We start from the raw sequence: 20,880 nt of genomic DNA, 5'->3' as shown, positions 1-20,880 counted from the left end.
GCTTTCCACTGAACGAACACACGCACCACCCAGAATGTCCAGCAGGGGGCTCTGTTACCCAGTTCACGTTATTCCGCATATGTAGCCTTGGAAGAGTCCAAAGTTCAGAATTACATCTCAGACAATTATGCCTCCAGGCCTTTAATGACTTGCACAATATACCCGAGTCTAACAATATTATCGCCTTTTGGTCTGATCATGTGACATAATAAGCAAACTAGAGCTGAAAAGCAAAAGGTTACAAGTTATATGGGGGGAAAAAAACTTTTGAAAAAAAGATAGCCATCTTGGATAGACATTAATATGGGCAATTTATTTTTAAAGACATATTTAATATTGTTTCTTTAGTATAATAAGGCATAAGGCCTGGAGAGTATAAATTTAATAGCAGCGCTTAAGGTAGCTTTATCTGTTCAGGTGTATCACAAGTGATAGAAATACGGTGGATAAAGCATATGCACTTATTATTCAACAAGTCAAAGTGCAATAGTGATTCTTTATAGCAGGCAAAAAACTGTTGAGCCCCTATAGTATGGATCTGAAATATTACATTTGTGGCAACGGTCGTTCATTGTACCTGATATAAAGCTTAATAAAATTTGAAGGATTAAACCAGTGATTTCAGTTACAGTGGGAATCCAGTGTAACACGCTTGTCCTATAAATGGTGTGTTTGTACACCCATTGTCAGTGTTCATGAAGAAGTTGAGTGCTATAATATTGTGTATCCTTTCTGTTTTAGTTCTTTTTAAATTATTCTTCTTAATGCCATGCTCTTCCACCCTTTCCTCTCCTTTCTGAGCCCTCCTCTTCCTCTCCCCCTTTTCGTCATTACGTGTTGGCCGGTCAGACCTCCTCGCGCCCTCCCCTCCTCTGTCTCCCCCCTCCTCCTTCCCTCCCTGGGTCTTTTTCTCTGGCTTTTTCCAGGCTTCATGTCATACCACGGCTAATTCCTGAAATTCCTGCCCTCCTCTCGCTTCAAACAAGCGGCTTCAGGAAGGAGACGAGGCAGCAGAAAACAAACAAAGAGGGAAAAAAAATAAGAAGAAAACCCCCTACGGACTCCTTATTTTATTTTTAAAAAAATCATAATAATAAAATAAAATACTACTCTACCTGCCCGCCTGCCTGCCTGCCGGACTGCTAACAGGAGTTTGACCAGGTAAGCCGGTGCAAATGTTTCACAGTTTTCTGAGTGTTGAGCGCTGTTCAGGTTTCAGTTGCGGGGTCTGTCGGAGTGAAACTTTCAGTTTGTTGAACAATGTGGATGTGAAGTCAGTTGTTTGAGCGCCTTCTCTCTGAAACAGCTCACACTCGCTGTCGGAGACAACATTCCATAAATTACTCGCATTTCTTCGCTGGAATTCCTGCATTTCCCCCCCTTCTTTTAATTCCAGCGGTGGAGTAAGTGAGCTCTGACTCCCTGTGCTTTAGCCGGAACCTTTCTCCTTCTCTCTCTCTTTCTTTTTTTTTTAGTGTGAGGGAATAACGTCAGGGCTGTGCGGTCAAACATTAGCGCCCGTCTGGGTAAAGTTTTACTCCGGGATCATTCAAACGGTGTATTTATTAACCCGCAGGATTAATTAAGTTTTCTGCCCTCCACCACTCCCCTTCTTTTCTTCTCAACAAGTGTGAGTAGTGTGTAAGTGTTTTGACAGGGTAGTGCCTTCTCAGTCTGCTATTGATTGAATTGTATTTAAGTGTGATTAAAAGCTGGGATAAATGATGTCATCAGTGGGACGATGAGGTAGAACTTCAAGTAGAATCGTACTAGCAAAATAAAAAAAAATTGCTTCGTGTCTTTTTAAACTATAATTTATTATGTCATGAACTGTGGTACTCCCGATGGTTTTTTTTTTTATTTAATTTTTTTAAATGTCTAATATATTTGTTTAGTTCGGCAAATAGGCTACAGTCAGCGGAATTAAAGACATGACGTGTTTTGCATGTATGCATTTACCCTGCGCTCTAGATTATAATCAAAGCAGTTTTTTGGCCATTTAAAATATCTGTTATGTTATATTTGTTGCCGTTTCTGCTGCTCTCTTGACCAGGTCTGTCTCGAAAAAGAGTTTTGAAATCTCAGACTATTTAAAGGATGTATAAAAATCACTTGAACAAACAATGATTGTAGCTTCTACCTTGTGGACAGAAGGGTTCTTAGATGACTTGATATCATTCACGAGGGATCTGCTTTGATACCTTACAGGTCGACAAGCCATTTACAGCAGTTTAATTACTGCCAATACTTTATTTTATTTATTTATTTTGAATACTGGTGTTGTGCAAAAAAAAGTGATCAACTGTCAAAAGTCATTTCCGATGTTTGTGTGTAAATATCTACCAAATTGCTTATACTGGTAACTTGAATGTAGTCAGGATAAAGAAATGACATGTCTCGTTGGTATCTTTATGATTGTGCTTTATTGTCTTTTTTGGTTGTTTAAATGTCCCACAGAACTGTGATGTTGTATTTTTTGCAGTCTCTGCCTTCGTCTTGGCCAGATCTCTTTTAAAAAATACATTTTAATGTTCTTTTTGGCTAAAATGACTTGATATCATTCATTAGAGATATGGGGTTGTTGTTTTTTTTGTTTGTTTTTTTTTTTACTTTTTAGGACATATGTAAGAGGTAAGATGGAGCTGTCATTTGCTTTTTAGTGTATATCCACTTAATAGTTGTAGTCATGCTTTAAGGCGTAATGTACTCATCATAGTGTTGCACACTGAAGAGGAGTTGAGTTCAGCTTTTAACAGTTGTGTAAATCATTACAAGACTTGTTCTCATACTCTTTATTTTCAAAGAAGCTGTACCTGAAAAAATAAAAATAAATGGAAATAAACAAGCAGAGAAGAAGCCCTGCGTATTTGCACTTAAGCAAAATCCAAAAATACAGTGTAATTAGTTGCTGTACACTGCGTCAATGCACACATACTCCTCAGCTTTTAGTGGTGGTAGTAATGAAGTTTAAAATAGTTATGCAGTTCTACTTTATGCGTGTATTTGATTTGGCAGCTCAAAGTTTTGCAGATTATGACAAATTGGTGCGATGAGAATCACAATAACAGCATGTAGTGTGGTAAACCTCTTAGAGTTAGAAAGCAACTGTCTGCACTCATCAACGCACTATATTGTCTAAATTCTCATTACACTGTAACGCATCAGCAGCGGTGTATCAGTCAACACAAGATGTAAATGTGGTTTGGATAGGAGGCCTTCATGCTTATGCTGGATTATAGATTCTGGATCATGTTTCTTTTTGTAATACCCACAGTGACATGGGAATCTGTGGAACTGCTAGAAATGAAATACAAGAAAAGAAAATCTACACAAAGCAATTTTATAGTGTATAAGTCTCTATTAATAGGTGAGCTGTGAAAACGATCTTTAAAAAAAACCAAAAAACTAGTTTGCAAAGCTTTATTGATGTTTTCAGTTAAGTGTGTGTGTGTGTGTACAGTGTGTACAGTGGCTGGGACAATTGCATTTAAGCAGCTTTGCTTCAAAGCGAAAAGAAAAAAAGTATTTCATATTATTATTTTTGTCTCAATTTCTGATTTTAGCTTTACTGCTGTGTCCATTTTGGCTCATCCAGATGAATACCTGTCATGTCCCTTAGGTCAGGCTGCTAAACACAAGAAAAGGTCCTATCAAGACTTGTTGATTAGTTTGTCTGTTCTGGGCTACTGTAGAAACATGGTAGTATCTACCATGGATCGATTCCCTGGCTACTCTGAAGTGCATGTCGAAGTATCCTTGGGCAGGATACTGAACCCTGAGTTGCCCCTGATGAATCCATCATCAGTGTGTATGAGTGTTACACAAAGCAGTTATAGAATCAAATCAAATCACTTTTATTGTCACATCACATGTGCAGGTACATTGGTACAGCACATGTGAGTGAAATTCTTGTGTGCGAGCTTCACAAGCAACAGAGTTGTGCAAAATACAATAATGTAAACAAGCAAAATACAAGAATGGCTACATCTGAAACTAATAAATATATGTACAATATATAATAGTATATGCATTTCTGGATGTGTATACTAAATATTTTTCTACGTGTGTGTGTGTGTGTACACATATTTTACAAATTAAATAGAGTAAACAATAAATAAAATATATAAAAATATACAGAGTTAGAAAAATGCATGAATGTGTGTGTCATTGAGTGAATGAGGTTTGTAGTAAAAGTTTTGAGTAGAAAAGCGCGGTCCATTCACTCACTACTTCGCAAAGGAGAACAGAACTAATAGAACCAAAGCAGTTCCTATTTTCAGGTATTAATACACAAAGCAAAGCATGCTTATAGATACTTTATTCCTTTCCTCCTGCATATCCACCAAAATCCTACACACCGGATCTTTAAAACAATAAAAATACTCAGATTTCAACCTTATGAGTGTATTATAGACTTTTCATTGTTCAATATATTTTAATATATGTACAGTTCAGAGTGTGGATCGTGTGTGTGTGTGTTATGGTGTTTGTAGGTCAGCTGAGTGAGTATATTTTTCAGAGGAGCAACAGGTGTGAAGGAGCAGGAGTGACTGTGATGGAAGGGTAAAAATCACACCTGCCAGAGCCTCCTCTGAAGAGTCTGGCAGCTAGAGGGGTTGGCCTTTCTGTTTTCAAGGCTTTGGGTTCACTCTTGTCCCAGACACATGAATTATAATGTAATCTGAACTCTAAGGTTGCTTTGTTCACACTGGAGTAGCATTTGTGTGCGTGTGGGTGGATGTGGCTGGGCCTAGAGGTGGATGTGTTTGTGTGTTTGTGTGGGTGAATGAGTGGAACGAGAGGGGAGGTTAAAAAAGGTGTGTGATCAAGAAGAGAAATATGTGCGCTTTCATCCTTGTTTGGGAATCATTGTGTGTTTGTGTGTGCATAGCTGCCCTGAGACAGGTCCTCTCCACAGTGGAGGAGTTTCTTTTTTTTTTTTTCCTGTACTCATCCCACATAGCGATCATTCCTCCTCCGCTTGCACGAGAAAAACGAATAATGCCTCAGATATGAGCCTTGTAGAACAAAGACTTTTTGCACAGCCCTCCCCTCCTTTTCTGCTAACGCTGCTGAGCACCCGTAGCACTGTGCAGTGTGTGTCTGTGTTGTCTATTGATTCCAGACAGTCTGATAAATCTTTACATTTGGATTATCTGGGATTCATATGAAAGACCTCAGCTCTTTTTCCCACTGGCATGTAGAAAGGGCAGAAGTTAAGTCTTAACTGTGGGATTCTGTATTATAATAGCAAATTAACAAAAGAAGCAAAAGTCTTTACCAGCCCTCATCATGTTCAAGCAGTTACGGAAGCATTTACACCTTGGACTGTTGAGAACAACCACTCCACTAACTTTTGGCAGCTTAACATACCGCATGTTATTAGTGTTAATAGTTTGTTGTCATTACCTGCTTATCAGCCCAGCATTTGGAGCCCCCTGTTTTACTTAGTTTAAACCCACCATGACTGATTTTATTTGCACAGCTTCCTGTCGCCACAAGTCTATAAGACTCTTGATTGATGCTGGGAATTTAGAGCAGCCTGCTGCAGGTGAACGCTACATCTGGCTGCAAGCGGTGAGACCAAATGATCATAGAGGGGTTGTGGACTGTGCAACCAGGCAGAGCTGTCAGATGATCATTTGCACTTTAAGTGCTAATCAGTAAACTGATCAATATATCGACAGGATGATTGTGAAAACAACCTTTGGCTGCTGCTTGTGATGTGTAAATATACTGTGAGGGGTTGACATTGCCGTATCAAAGTCGTCCTTTTATGTCTAATATGCAAAATATGCAAAAGCCACTGTGTTTGTTTAGTGTGTGGAGCTCGGAGACTCCCGCTGGGGCAGCCCAGTGGGACTCGGTGCCAGAGAACACGTGCTCTCAGCAAAAACCTAACAAAACAAACCTGTTTGCAGCCAGAGGCTCTCACTGCCACTTTATTTCTATCACGTAGCCTGATCCCATACTACTGCCTTTTTGCCAGAATGTTTTCTGCCTGTCTTTACATTCCCGGCCCGATTAGTGGAGATTGTGACCACTTCAGCACAACGCACACACTCGCACACAGACACACTCTGTGAGTGTAGCAAGTACTGTGACTTCTGGATATCTACACAGTATCTGTCTCAGTCTCTGTGTCCCTGTGTGGCCTCATGCTCACAGTAACACTGCTAATAGGTGAAAATTGTTTCCTTCTGAAGAACATGAGGTTTTACGCTAAAACCACTAAGATGAAGCTCGGGGTGCAATTAAAATAATCAGGACATTACCAAAGTCATTAGCAGTGTCTGTCAGTACAGTGTTTCCAATAACTAGTGTTGTTGGTGTTGAACTGCACAGCTGATTGACGTTGTTTATAAAAAGCTGCCCTGCTTGCCCACCTGGCTGGCTCTGGTCCAGAACAACCTGAGGCTCAACTACCTGCAGCTGCTTGTTGCTCATGTTTTACAATATGTGTCAGTGTGTGTGTCAGAGGGAAGGTTTCATTGTTTCTCTGTATGTGTGCCTCAGCCTTGCATACGACCCTGCTCTGATAAAGTCTTTGTTAGCGTTTTAACTTGTGTATGTGTGGGCATATTTGTGTTTTTGTGTGTCCCAAGTGTGTTTTTTTTTTTCCCCTCTGTCTCACAAGTTTTAACCATGACCGGGTTTGCTTAGTTGGTCAGTGTGTACAGTTGTGTAAAGGAGTCGGGGCAGCCAAGGGGTTACGTGGCCCCTTGACCACAGCACCAGCTGGGGGATTATCCTGTTGAGCAGATCCAGTGTAGAGGGGCCACGCTGGGGCTGGTCTGGAGGCGTGAGGGAGGGGAGAGGGCTGTTTTAAGGCATGGCTTAGGTTAATTAACCTCCTGGACGCTTCGAGAGAGGCACAGAGCTCCACACTAATGGTTTATGGCCCCCACAGTTCTCACTTTGACATGCAGTGACCCTGAACTGGAGTTGTTTAGTTTAAAATCGCGTCCATAAACAATAGAAATGTCACACTGGGATTATATCTGTCAGTTTCAGAAAGTTTAGTTTTATCGCAATCCATTAGCTCTTGACTAGCTGGTGAGCTTGTGATCGAGATTACGCCTTACATAAGCTTTTTAACTAGTTTGAGTTATGTGAGGGATTTAATTCAGAAAACTTAGGTTGGATAAGGCTGGAGGGATCGTTTAAGCGAGCCATGTTACGTGACTTGGTTTCCTAGTTTTCTTCTTAATGGCAATAGGTCTGTTAAAATCTGTGGATAAACTAACGCCACTCCGTTACACCGCACATGTCACACAGATGCTTGGCTAGGCCGAGTATTTTTTAAGCATACGTTATAAAAGCAGTGCCACTTTGACCTTCACAGCGTCACAAGAGAAGATCTGTTAACTAGTTGATTATGAACAATGTCACACTTTGAGTGCAGGATCAGGTCAGATTTTTTTCCTTGAGGGTTATCCAGAGTTCAAAGGTTTGACTCCTGTTTACAAATGAATCATCACCTGGACACACGGCGAGTGCGTTATGCATTTTATTAATGATTAAATCTTTAAAATGGGAATTCTCGCAGTTTATAGAGATGAAACCATGAAACCTTATCCAATGGATGCTTCAAATGCTTCTTTCACAAACCCTAATCCTAAGTAGAACCGTTTTCCTGAATCCTTTTTATATTTTAAACGTCAGAATTAAACACTGAGAAGAATTGCTCATAGGTTTGTGTATGGACAGTCTGCTCCCTTAGTAAATATGGCATACTGCTTTTAGTGTTTTCTGACTTTTTGCTTTTCATGTGTTGGAGTTTGTGTGGGTTCAAGTTGTTTTTAAAATCTATATCCGTTGTTGTTTGTACACATGTAAGTTCATGCGTGTGTAAGAAACAGAATTTGATGGGGCCGAATGGCTGACTGGCCGGACGCCTTGCAGGAAGCTTTGTGGAACATCGGGGCGCTCAGAGGAAGTGCAGGGGTGGGGAGAGCAGGGGGTGGGGGATGGCTGGAGAGTCTTACTCACTCCCCAGATCTCTTGCCAATCACAGCCTTTTTCGTTTGAGATCCTTGTACTCTCTCCACACACGTTCAGGTTTGGCATTATAACTGACGTAATGGTCACCGCTTTTCTCGTTGCTGCCCTAAATGGCCATGGAGAGCACCGGCAGGAAAAAAGTCAGTGACACAAACCCCTGTTTGTATTGACTCATGAGTGCGGAGCTCTTTCTTCACCGCGTCCTACTATTGTGGCCGTTCTCCCGTTTTTCTCCTCCTTCTCCATTTGTCAAGAGGAAGCGGTGGAGCCGACAACTGTCTCATTCTCCCCTCCCAAATATACATAAGGGCTGTGTGCATATCCTAAAGAAATTGGTGCGTAGGGAAAACAGGATGTGAATCTGCTGCGACTCAAACATCCCTACACTGTCACCCTTCCCTCTGGATTTCAGCACTGTTTAGAAGTTTGTTTGTTTTCCCCCCCCTGTCGCAAACAGTCACAGGAATGCATAAGTTAATCGTTTTAATAACTCATCTTGTTGTTACAACACTCTTACACCCCAAACAATGCATAAACACATTGATTAGGACCTCAGCTGAGGATTGTAATAACACAGTCACTTATAGCGCTGGTGAAGAAATGGACAATCCTTAAAAAAGCCCCATGGCTTTAATATCCTGCTGTGATTCCACTTGGCATGTGGGTCTAAGTGTGTCTGAGGATGCAACTTGCAACGTGACGCAACTTTAATGTGTCTTCTCATTTGTCACACCCCTCCTCTCCTCCAACACCACATGCCCTCCGTTATTTGTTTTCATGTTGGCATTAAACTTATTATTAATCTTTTTTTCCCCCAGTGAGGGTTAGCAGATGTTGAGCTGATGTGATCTAATAATGGCCCTAATGTAGCAGCTAGGTTGCTAATAGTGTAGCTAAGAACTGGGTCTCAGTGACATTTCCTCAACATGATTCACTTTTCTGAAGATATTATGAAGGCATGAAGATATTTGCTCAGTATTAAGAAAATAATAACATCCCACTGCCCCTTACATCTTCAGCATATCCCTTTTGCTTTCCATCCCTGTGATCTGTTGATGATGCTGTTGTAAATCAACATTTAGTACTTAAGCATAAGTTAGCTACTGAAAAAAAGCGAGCAGAAACAGAATAGAAATGTTAAATTGCAATTAAAAAAGTTTTTTAAAGGTGCCGTGTAGTTTCAAACTGCAGCTTTTCAAACAGCTCCAAAAATTTGTCACAAAATGTTTCTGTGAGCTAAATGTACAGTTTCTCCCAGGGAGAGACCCCCCCCCCCAAAAAAAGGAGAGGAAAGGACAGGTGTAGCTGCTCAGCTAGTATATTTTCCTAATCTTTCAATTTTATTGTCCTGATTTATTAGTTTTAATTCCAATATTGGATATTGTGTTTTTGTGTTTTTGTGAAATGTCATGAAAAATAAGTTGTTACTAGTTTTGTGTTATTCACTGGTTACCAGGCACTTTAGTCCAGGCTACCTTTTATACTAACTTTGTAGTGTCTAGGTGATCGAAATCTGCCATGTAGCTCACTTAAGATCTGCTTATATCAGTTGTCAAAATCCACAAAGAGCAGTGATGTCGGAGTAGCAACACAAATCAGCTGATCACATTCTGTACACAAAGAACATTGTACTGGAATGCACAAAACAAATTATTATGTGACTCTTTTCTGGTTAATTCTGCATTGCTACACCTGATCTTCAGGTTCCCCAACGCACCGAAGTCCATTTTAACCCCTGCTTCTAAATGAAAGAACTAAGATTTTGAATAATGGTCTTTACAGGCTGTGTGTGGTAACTGTTGTAGCTGCTGACCAAATAAGCTGAATAAATGATAAAATTATAAAATGTTAGTTAATAACAGTCATTGGTTTTGTGAAATGCTTATCATAGGAAATGTTCTATTGTTGCTGTTTTAGTAACAGCACAAATGATATCAAACGTTTAAAAGCATACATATAAGTGGTTGTCCTTGTTAGATAACAAAAAACACTATTGTTATCTACACACTATTTTGGAAATAATGTAAAATCATTAAAACATTTTGTGTAAACTGACAGAGCACCACTTCAATTTTTTCCTCTTCTGCCTTTCTTTTCTGTCCTGCCACATCCAGACGCAGCATCACCATCACACCTGTGCAGTTCATACAGACAGATTTGCTCCCTGCGGACACCTCGATCTCCTTCCACGTCCATCTACCACAAAGCTCAGACCCTCTACCACTCGCTCTGTGGTCCTCTCTCTGTCATCCCACCACGTCTGCAGAGTGGGTGCCAGCTCCCTCCCCCAGGGGTGGGAGTGAGGAGCTGGGGGACGGACTCGACAAACCCCTAGAGAATGATGCCGAGGGTGTGTGGAGCCCTGACATCGAGCAGAGCTTCCAGGAAGCCCTGGCCATCTACCCACCCTGTGGCCGTAGGAAGATCATCCTCTCAGATGAGGGCAAGATGTACGGTACGCCCATCTCTATAGTCTACTCTCCCTGTGAAGGACAGGATGATGTTCTCATGTGAACCAGGGTTGAGGATAATTCTCCTTAAATTAAACAAGTCAAGAAGTCTCCAATTTGATTTAACAATATGTTACATATTTGATACACAGAGTCTTTATGAGTTGTTAAGACTTCTACATCATTGGTGTGTGTTTTTGTTCTTTTCTCTACCAAAAAAACCTACAACTCTATAATATGTTTTCAAGTGCTAAACTGCAAAAAAAAAAAATGCTGGATGTAGCAAATATGACACAAATTAAAACATATATATAGAAATGGATGATTTTTTAAATTTGTCAGAAAGTTTAATAATCACTTCCCCCAAAAAAAGAATTTTATGACAATTCACAGTTGAGGCTTTAAAGGGTTAAGCCATATTCACTTGCTATATATATATATGCACTCTTGACTCTTGACAACCATGCAAATCATTTGGCTTACTTAGACACTCAGAAATTGGCATGTCACAGCTGACCTTTTTATATTATAGACTAGGGGTGTCAAACATAAGGCCCTGGGAACTTAATCAGCCTGGCAAAGAATCCGGCAACAACAAAAACCTTCTGCTTTATAAATACAGAACAGTCTGGGCAACGAACCTTTTCTTTAATTGTACACATTTATTTCTCAAGATTTAGGTCCAAAGATTTCTGCAGCATTTCTTTAGCATTTAAAAAAACTGAGATGAAATTACATTTCTTTTTCTCATATTGACATTTCTCAGGGATTAAATTACTTTACACTGAAAGAAAGGGGATTTTTACTGGTCTTGCCACTTAAGATCAAAGTGAGCTGTATGTGGCTCATGATGTAAGATGCATTTGACATCCGTAGCAAGAGTGTTAAAGTATTACATTTATAAATTAAGAATGATTTTATTTTTTTTACATTCACAACACAAATGTTGGTCATGGCATATAAAGCAAATAGTGTGAAGGTATCTCCATGAATTAGATTTTGCCTCAACAGAAAAGACAGCTGAGGTGGGATCCAAATTCTTTGACTGTGCTAAATGTGCTGTTTGAATAATATATTGATTAATATACAGTTAACTTTTCTGATGCATTCAAAACTGTGAGAAATTAATGTGTTCATTGCTGGTTTGTCAGTAACATAATGATTTCTTGTAACTGGACTATTGTGAAAATCCACCTGTGAGCCTCTTTGAATACTTCCAAACCTTTATAACTTGTTGTGGGGCAAAAAGAGATAAATATTCACCCCCACACACGCCTCATTATAAACTGAACTGTATATCTGCTTAAATTAGGGCCAGTGACATTTTTAGATATGTGTTTGCATATACATGCATGGGTTTAGGTTAACTGGTGATCCAAAAATGCCCTTAGGAGTGAATGTGAGCATGAATAGTTGCTCTGCGACAGACTGGCAACCTGTCTAGGGCGTACCGTGCCTCGTGGCCTTTGACAGCTAGGTTTCGAACACATCTACATATCAGTGTTTGGCAATTATCATAGGGCCACCAAGTGGATACAGGAAATATTTCATGCTTTGATGTACTTCTTCCTCCTGTTATATGACAGATAACCAGAAACCTTCAGACCTTGAGTCCTGGCTATATTTAAAAAATTCTGAGCTTGCATAGAATGGTGCATCCTATCAGTATGGTAAATGCGAAGTTACTGTAGAGGTAATAGGGATGCTTAAAAACAGTATGAAATATCGAACACACTGAGATGTGGTAGCAGCTTTTCAGTTTTTATGGGTCTTGCATGTGAGAGTGGCGAAATGGCTCTATAGCACCAGCACAAAATTTCAAAAAAGAAGCCCTACATTTCATCTTCATATATGAAATCTAACATCCCAAATTCAACCCTAAAATAGTCGTCTTTAGTTTGTAGTTGCTACATAACTACACTGCAGGTCTTTCGATAATGAATGTGTGGAAAATGTCATTCCCAAACAGGTGTTGGGAAGGTGAGGTGACATGCCTTTACAGCATTTTGCTGAAAGATGTTTGGCGACAGATGGTTTGGCCCCCTGAGTGACTGTTTGATAGTAGATCTGGTAGGTGGAAAACAGAGCAGCCAGAGGTAGTGGTGCTTTCAGACAGACTCTGTCATCGCCTTGTTTTGTCACCGTGCCAGACAGCTCCTTTAACTGTTAGCTTTGCCTGGCCTAGCTTGGTGACCTATTGAGGTCATGGCCATCCTCTGATCATCACTTAAACCCTTATAAAGCCTGTAATAATAGTTGGAGTAGGGCATGAGAGAGGGGCAGGTGTGTCACTCTGTGTCACGGGGCCGTGGCGAGGGGTGGGGGAGGACTGGATCAGCAAAGATGTGGGGTTAGGGGTTTTTTTTTGTCAAGGAAAGCACTGAGGGACCCCTTCCTCCCTGTGGGGGTCAGGGGCAGGCGATGCGTGCCAGGGAGTGCGTCGGCTTGCCAAGAATGGCATGCACGCTTGAAGCCCGGGGGTTCAAGGCAGCTTGGCTGTAACCCTAAACCAGAATAGACGTTTACCCTTTGAGCGCCTGGAGGGGGGAGGAGGGGTGGACAAATAAACACCAAGGTGGGCAGCGGTGTCGTGTATGGCCTCGATGCACGGCACAACTCTCTCACACCTGTCTCAGCTGTGCGTATATCTGTCAGTTTCATTTTAGGTAGAAGTCATATTCTGTTTTTCTGCTATCTCTGATTTACCGCCCTCATATCTTTTAGTCTCAGTCTCTTTTCGTTCTTAATGAACAACCGCTTTTCTCTCTCTCTCTCGTGTCTGCTGGTGTAGCCGCCTTTCATTTCGCCTCCAGCTGTTCCCTGAGTTCAACCTGACAGCCTTGTGGCAAATCCGGATTTATGACTTGAGAAATGAGGCAGGACTGAGCCCATGCATGGCCCACTTTGCCCCCATTGCCTCTAAACAGAAAGAGCAGCCCGTCCCTTAAAGCCTTTGCAGCCCCTGCAGCTCCCCTTTTATCGCCATCCCCGAGGTCACCGGTGGCCAACAACTCAAGTTATTCAAGCAACCACAATCGATGCAAAGCCACTTTGAAGGTCTTTAGTGTCGTTAATGTTGTTAAAGCGCAGATGGGTGGTCTTTAATCAGGTAGCTAAATCAAATATCAACTTAGAATATCTCTAAAGGCATACATGAAATAGTAAATCCATGACTTAATGCTTTTAGTGCAGGTTAAATATGGATACATAGACAAAACAAACTGTTAGCAAAATAACTGTGTGTCTGTTGGCTGAGGACGACATGCTCCGAATTTCAGGTTGAATTCCACTTCGAAGAATGAATGCCATTCTTTGCTAAACAATATGATATTGAGTCTCCAGGCAGGCAAAACAGAAGCAGAGTGTTTGGATCACCTTCTGCATTGTAAATTCCTAAATCGAATAAAAGCTTTTTCACTGCATACTCTGCATATACGCGCCACATTTTTTCCCATAATACCATGTATTGCCCCGGCCCCCGTGCCCATTACTCAACAGACGTATTAGCTTGCTTATTAGGGACGGTGTCACGGAAATTGTGGCGGTTATGTGCTTCAGCAGTAATTCGACATGCATCTGCCAAGGAAAACATTTCCTGCCTTGTGTGGCTCTCAGCAAGCGATGTGCCCCGTGGTCAGAACGAAGGCCCCATGCTGCAATAATGGAAAGAAAGTCCCAAAATGTGCTGACAGCTCTCACTAAAAGAATGTAGCTCTGGAAATATGATTATCTCCCCCCGTTTATTTGTGGCCATATATCTGCCACGCTAATTTATGTGCTGCTTTTGCAAATGTAATTGTTTTCTTTTAATGATGTCTTTTTAATACCTTCCTTTTTTAAATTTAGCAGCATTATCTCTTTTTTATTATCTCTTGCGTCACACAAAGTTTTATGCAGCTGTTTGGTTTTGTCATTCTGGATTTCATAACATCTGTGTAGGGAGCACTTTTCTCACATTTTGACGTGTCTTATTTCCTCTTTGGAAAAAAAAAAAGTCTGTGTTAGTGAAGTGGATAAACTCAACAAAGCTCCCGACAGTAGTGACATATTCTTTCTGTCAGTTCAGAACAAAGAATACCCACACAGTGAATCATGCTCCCACCGCGCTTGGCTTGCGCAACGTGTCAGCCCATTGTCGCTTTTTGTCAGGCGATGCAAACGTGTTTTTGTCTCAAGTCGTGCTCCTAATGAACATAACGGTAAAGGTCAGTGGAAAGCTAACAGCGAGTCCTCACCTAGGTCCAGACTGTGGCAGTAAAGTGAGAGATTCACCAGCAGTGTTGACCCGGTGACCTTTGAGGAAGCTGAAGGCCTGTGTTTTCAAGTGGTTTCCTTCAGTAGCTCTGCCTCAGTTGCCTGCTTGAAGAAGTGAGATCATATATGTAGGTAGAGGTGAAATGAAGACACTGATACAGACATAGTGCCATCGTTTGGAAAAATGAATAATGTGTTTTTTTATTTACTTAGGGGTTTTTTTGTAGCAGTCCAGATTTTGAATTAGTGACATTATTTGTTTAACCTGAAAATAATTTAGAAATAATAGAAAGTCATTTATTTAATCACCTTAATGAACTGATAATAGTATACTGCCACACAAGTGTTTGTGGATATATTTTTCCTGCAATTACATTGCATATGAATCATTTATGGGAGACACCCAAACCTTAGTGATGATAGGATGATGATAGGATGACATGGAAGGTTCTCATGAGAAATCTGGAGTCTTTACTCCAGGTTTAAGGCTGTCATGGGATTTGATGCTGTCCGGAGACACCCCCCCTTTGCTGACTTCTGGAATCTTACACACTACTCTCTCGCCTTTTTTTCACCAATGACTTCTCTCTCTGTCTCAGAGTGCAACCAGTAAGATATGGTGAGCAGCACCATCCATGCAACAGGGTTGCCTCTGCCACTTTATTTAATCTTTTCAGATCTACAAGGTTGAAAGAAACAAGTAGAAAGATGTGCCTGCAAAATTACACACACACTTCCCTGCGTAAGTCATAGCAACTCTTAAGACACTAGTGGATTTGAAATCTGTTAGATCTTCACGCCTCTGCTCTAGTCTGATCATGGAAGTTACTCTGATATAGGGCTGCCACAAACGATTATTTTGATAGTCGACTAGTCACCGATTATTTTTGCAATTAGTGACTAATCAGATCATCATCCATTGGACGTAAAACGTACAGCTTATTACACCAGCAGCATCTGCTCTTATATAACTATCATTAGCTTACAGCTTTAAGTGTTTAAGGTATGTGCTAACTAAAAATAAAGACAATATGATAGTTTATTAAATTTTAATGAAATTTGCAGATTGTTTCGGTGAAGTTTAATAAACTCCTTGCTATCTAAAATATAACAGGACACTGGAGTATATTCTCGAGCATCTCACACTTCTGATAATCAGCTGTCTGCTTGACGTTTATTCAGTTGTGTAAAACTATAACTTTAATCTCAGCCAAACCGATTTACCCCAGAACTTAAAAAAAAAAGCCAAACAATAACATTTTTAAGTTATCTAAGTGACTTATATATGTTTAACCTGAGTAGCAAAAGACCGTGGGGAGTTTGAAAACGATTTGCGGGGAGTCCGGTGTTCTCACGGCTCTAGTTAGCCTTGCCCCCGGCTAGCTATCGAGCTAGTGGGTAACAGACGTCTCCGAAAACGTCGGAGCGCTTTTGAAAATATGTGGCGTCTTGATAAACTGAGCAGATATTTGAGGTTTACACAGCTACATTCTCGCCTGGAAATATGTTAAACGTTTATTTTGTGACCCAGAAAGAATAATAAGAGTAATATTAAAACTAACTAGCTGCCGCCATTGTTGGAAACTGAGCTGAGCTGCGCTATGAATTCTGGGACACAGCTTCTTCTTCTTCGGGGTTTAACGGCAGCTGGCATCCTTGTACATGCAGTGCTGCCATCTTCGGTTTTAGTCCGTTATTACACTCTTAAATTCTACTACTTTTTCCTGCGTCTTTTGTGATCTTACAAAGCTTCAAACGACGCGTCGACTATTAAATGAGTCGTCGACGATTTTGATAGTCAAGGTAATCGTGACTAGTCGACTACTGTGATAGGACAGTTTGGTTTTTGGAAGTATGCATGACACATAGAAACTCATAGAAACACACAAATACAAAGGTCAGATACAAATACAAAGACACATCAAATACAGATGTGTCTTTGGAGAGTATCATAGGAATTTCTAAACAGTTATTATTGCTATTGTTATTAACGCTTAAATATGGCAAAGATGCAACACAGCGTAGTGTATGGATATTTGACACATTGTTTTATGTGTATCAGTTAATGTGGTATGGATATCCATAGGACTTTATGCAAAAAGGGTTATTTATTTACACATATATACATATATAATGGATAAAAGAAAATGTCAAAACAGTCCATGCAGGACCCAGCACACCAGTCACACCGACTGGGTAGAGAGAAACACTGAAAAGCAGAGGGAGTGAGATCAGACCGGGCCAGTTATAACTGCATCTGCATCTCTGAAGGGCAAATTTATGAATTTTACTACCAGCCAGGCCCGGCGGTTGACTTTGACAGAACTTTACAAAACCCGTCCACTTTTCCCTGATCTTTATCAACAGGCCTGAGGAGGAAGAGGAGAAGACAAAAGACAAAAGAAGGCAACAGCTTTTCTAACGTCTTGCATGACTTTTTTATTCTCCATTACTGAATACAGTTAAGAGATGTTTTCAATTGTCTACAGGCTGGAACAGGGGCAGCTGTTTTTATGCTTCTTTTATACAAATAGAAATGTTTCTTTTAAAATAACTTTATTTCAACACCAGTATTTTATTTGAAACCCACCTCCCAACTATTAGTTTGATAATCCAAACAACTAATTTGATTAGCATTTGGCATACAAAAAGTGTACATGTTCTAAAAATACGAAATCAGATGTGCAACATTCATAACTTATAACTCTACTTTGCTGAAATGTAACCACTTGTCACCGTTGTAAGTTAACTGTTATATAAATGACAAATCAGATTGCTGTGAGGGGGTACATGCTTTTCTATGTAATATTACTATGCCTTGAAGGTTCTGTAAGGACTGTCACATTCAGAGGTGGGTAATATATTTCCTATAGCAATGATATCACAATATGACATCACATAAACATTTATACCTGTATAATCACGGGCGATATGACAAGGCACGACACTAGTGACATTATAACTTTAAATTGGAGGAAAAGAGAACACCGAGTCACAACCCAGTGACTCAGTATTGGCCAGTGCCCTAAAATGAGGTGTCAAAATTCTTATCTGAAGTGAAAAAGCTGGATCATGTCACACATCTTGTTTGCTGACCACGCGATTTTTACTTGTGGTATTGTTGCAGTACATGTTGGATGTTGTAAATACATTTTACTTTGGCTTATTCAAAAAATATTACACAACTAACAAAGTATACATTAACCTTCCACTAACCATTCAGTTGTCTTGTTAACAGTTAACAGGTGTGTCTCTTTGAATGGTGGTCCAAGTGTGAAATAATGTTATAGATGATTTTTTTTATAGTAATGTTATTACAGCTTTATAGAAGCTCTTCTAACTTACACTTTTCCCTCACTCATATGGTGGTGATATTATTATAAACTTTTTCCTACATTGCAAAGCCCAGCAGTATATCTTGAGCGCAGTAAAACCCTGACTTGGCTTCTTCTACATCACTTTTCATACCCTTAAGAAATTTTTCCAGAATCAGATTCCCCCTTAGACGAGTCCGTGACTGCAGGCAGTGTGATAAACAACATCAGACCGCTGACCACTGGGTGATGGTATAATGTTCCTACTGACTTTCCTGCAGCCTTGGCTGGCACTGGTTCTCTGTCTGTGCTGGTCCCATTGGATATCATGATCTCATCGCTGTGTGACTGAGTCGCCTCTCTGATCTCATGGGTGTGTTGGAGGGTATTTTTGAGGGGCCCTTCCCCAAGCACACTAGGAGTGGCAGGGCATCTGATATGTGAGCATGAGGCGAAGTGTGTTTGACGGCTCCTTAATGACGTTGTGTATCGCTTGGAATACATACAATATTGTCATACTGTCCATCGCTATGGTGACAGAATAATTTTGAAATCATTCAATTTTGAATTGAATTGTTAAATTGTTTCACTTTACTATAGAACAGAAAAACAATAGCTCTTAGGAGCTGTTGTTTTTTTTTTTGTTTTTTTTTAACCATACAGCCTTTCAGGAAGCTACAGCTCTAGGTTAGAGCTACAGCTCTAACCTCACTGTCTTTTGCTTGCTCTAAGAATGGCACTTTACAGGTTGATCAAGTTTTACAACAACTTACATTCAGGGCATGACAAAGGTTCAAAAAATCTGGCGAGAAAAATGACAAAATTGAAGAACTGCATTCATCTGTGGAGACATGCTCACACATCTGTGTCTGCTACTTTGAAAATCCCTATTGGATATGCAACGTACATCTTACTGTACACTGAAGATAAATCGGTGGGAACTGGAAGAACTTGCTGCTGTAATGTGAGGAACTCAATGCAGGCAACTTAATGTTCATTTGAGGTCAAGTACTGTGAGGACTTTGACAAAGCTCTGTGTTCGTCTTTTCAAGAGTTTGATTGCAAGGAAATGTGGAACACTTTCTTAATCCCTGGGGAATTAAAGAAATATGCATTTAGGGGCTCAAACAATCGGCCAGCGAGTGCACCTCCTGATAAACACTAAACGGTTGAGGAGTTACAGCCCTGAAAGGAAAATAAGATTGAGACGGAATGAATGCCGCAGCTGGGGCTGGAGTGTGTGTGTGTGTGTGTGTGTGTGTGTGTGTGTGTGTGTGTGTGTGTGTGTGTGTGTGTGTGTGTGTGTGTGTGTGTGTGTGTGTGTGTGTGTGTGTGTGTGCCAGTATATGTCTATATCGACTTGTGTGGTTGTGTGTATAAACTGGAGTGCAAAGCATTTTGGAGCAGGGTTTAGTCCACAAAAGCCTTATACAAAAGCAGTCCTACAGTTGGATAATACTGAATGTGTGTGTGAGTGTGTATGTGTTTCAGGGGCCTGAAGCTTTAGGCAGAATAATATCGACCATTTTTTCCTCTTTTACTCTCCAAACCGACTCTCATTTATTCTAATTCATGTCCTTATACCTTGACCATAGCAGCACGTTAAGAAAACACATTTTCTGCATATTTCAACCGTGTTATATAATGTGTAACACTTTTAGAGTTTTTACATGAACTGTAGTCCTTTTGACTCAGACCACCAGATCAGTAAAGTCTTCCACATGTTTTTCTAGTGGGAAAGGAGGAATAATATATTTTATTGTTAATTCCTCAGTGGCACCATAGACCTATAGGTTGCTCATTGTTTTATTTTATTTTATTTTATTTTTTGTGCAGTAGGAATTTGTGAGTCCCACATTTCCAAAAGCGTTTCATCAAGCTGATCTAAATTTAAGTCATTTATAGCTATTTGAGTTGGTTCAGGCAGCCAACAAAGTCAAGCTTGGCCTCAAGTTGCCTAAGTTGCTTTAGTTGCTCACTGTTTTGTTTTCAAGCGATGTCTGACGTAATCAGTGGCAATGAATGTCCTGGCTCAAATACCTGAATACAAGAATATGAATATATATACATAGAAATCATAGATCTGCCTTTGAGTTTTTGCAGTAAGGCCATCAAACCTTTGCTTGTGCTCGACCCAATCTCTCACTGCTTAGTATTTTACTACAGTTGGATTGCTGAGGTCGGGAAATATAACACAAGTCTCCTGGGGCAAGAAACACATGCCGTCACAGAGTCAGTTTTTTAAACTGACTTGGAGTAAAAAACTATAAACTTACTACAAAAGCAGACCCAGACAAAACGGATGGCTTGTTTTAAACTGGTTAGTCTGCCAGTTGGTGTTACTCAATGTCTGACTTCTTGGAATGGTGTTCTGCGCTGGTTCGAGAGCTTTGAGTAGAGTGAGAGTGATGGTGCAAATGGTGAAACCAAGACAAGAACTTGTGATGAAATGTAATTCTAGTTTTGATTTAACTGATAGTTAATCAGTGCATCAAAGCTCTCCATCCAGAACACAACGTGGGTTGTAATACGTTATAATTATCTATTTGAGGTTTCAAGAAAGCGCTTTACAAGTGGCAGATGTCTGGTTGAAAGGTTGTCTGTTTGTATATTTAGCAGCAAAACCTTCGTTAACACGTGCTTTCGAAAAGCATTAGGTGGAAATTCATGTCTGAGTGAACTGCTTGGGTGGGATCTAAGTTTACCATGATCTCCGAGTAGAAACTGTTTTGAATTCCGCACAAAATCTGATCACTTTTACTGGCTGACAAAATGTTTGATGGGGCTTGAGCCAGGTGTTAGGTTTCCATTTTTTCATCATTCAGAGTCATCTGATTGGCCGGTTTGAGTAGCGTTGT

The 20,880-nt window shown here is 40.3% G+C and overlaps 1 protein-coding gene across 7 annotated transcripts in view; it reads left to right on the top strand.

Annotated features, from left to right (window-relative positions):
• The first annotated feature begins 821 nt into the window (after window positions 1–821).
• The window catches only part of tead4 (TEA domain transcription factor 4), a 36,447-nt gene continuing 16,388 nt past the window's right edge, over window positions 822–20,880 (top strand). For 2 of the 7 annotated variants that reach the window (XM_080303808.1, XM_080303807.1), the window contains exons 1-2: window positions 1,433–1,630; window positions 10,119–10,459. In XM_080303808.1, the coding sequence (XP_080159934.1) occupies window positions 10,453–10,459 (7 nt within the window). In that variant the 5' untranslated portion in view covers window positions 1,433–1,630; window positions 10,119–10,452. Of the gene's footprint in view, window positions 1,162–1,432; window positions 1,631–10,118; window positions 10,460–20,880 lie in introns of those variants that run through there. The other 5 variants (XM_080303811.1, XM_080303809.1, XM_080303806.1 and 2 more) reach the window with 4 other exon arrangements.

This window comes from Astatotilapia calliptera, chromosome 7 (genome assembly GCF_964374335.1).
Source record: "Astatotilapia calliptera chromosome 7, fAstCal68.1, whole genome shotgun sequence".
Taxonomy (NCBI): domain Eukaryota; kingdom Metazoa; phylum Chordata; class Actinopteri; order Cichliformes; family Cichlidae; genus Astatotilapia; species Astatotilapia calliptera.
The sequence above is the reverse complement of the archived record's forward strand: the minus strand, read 5'-3'. Positions and strand labels throughout refer to the sequence as shown.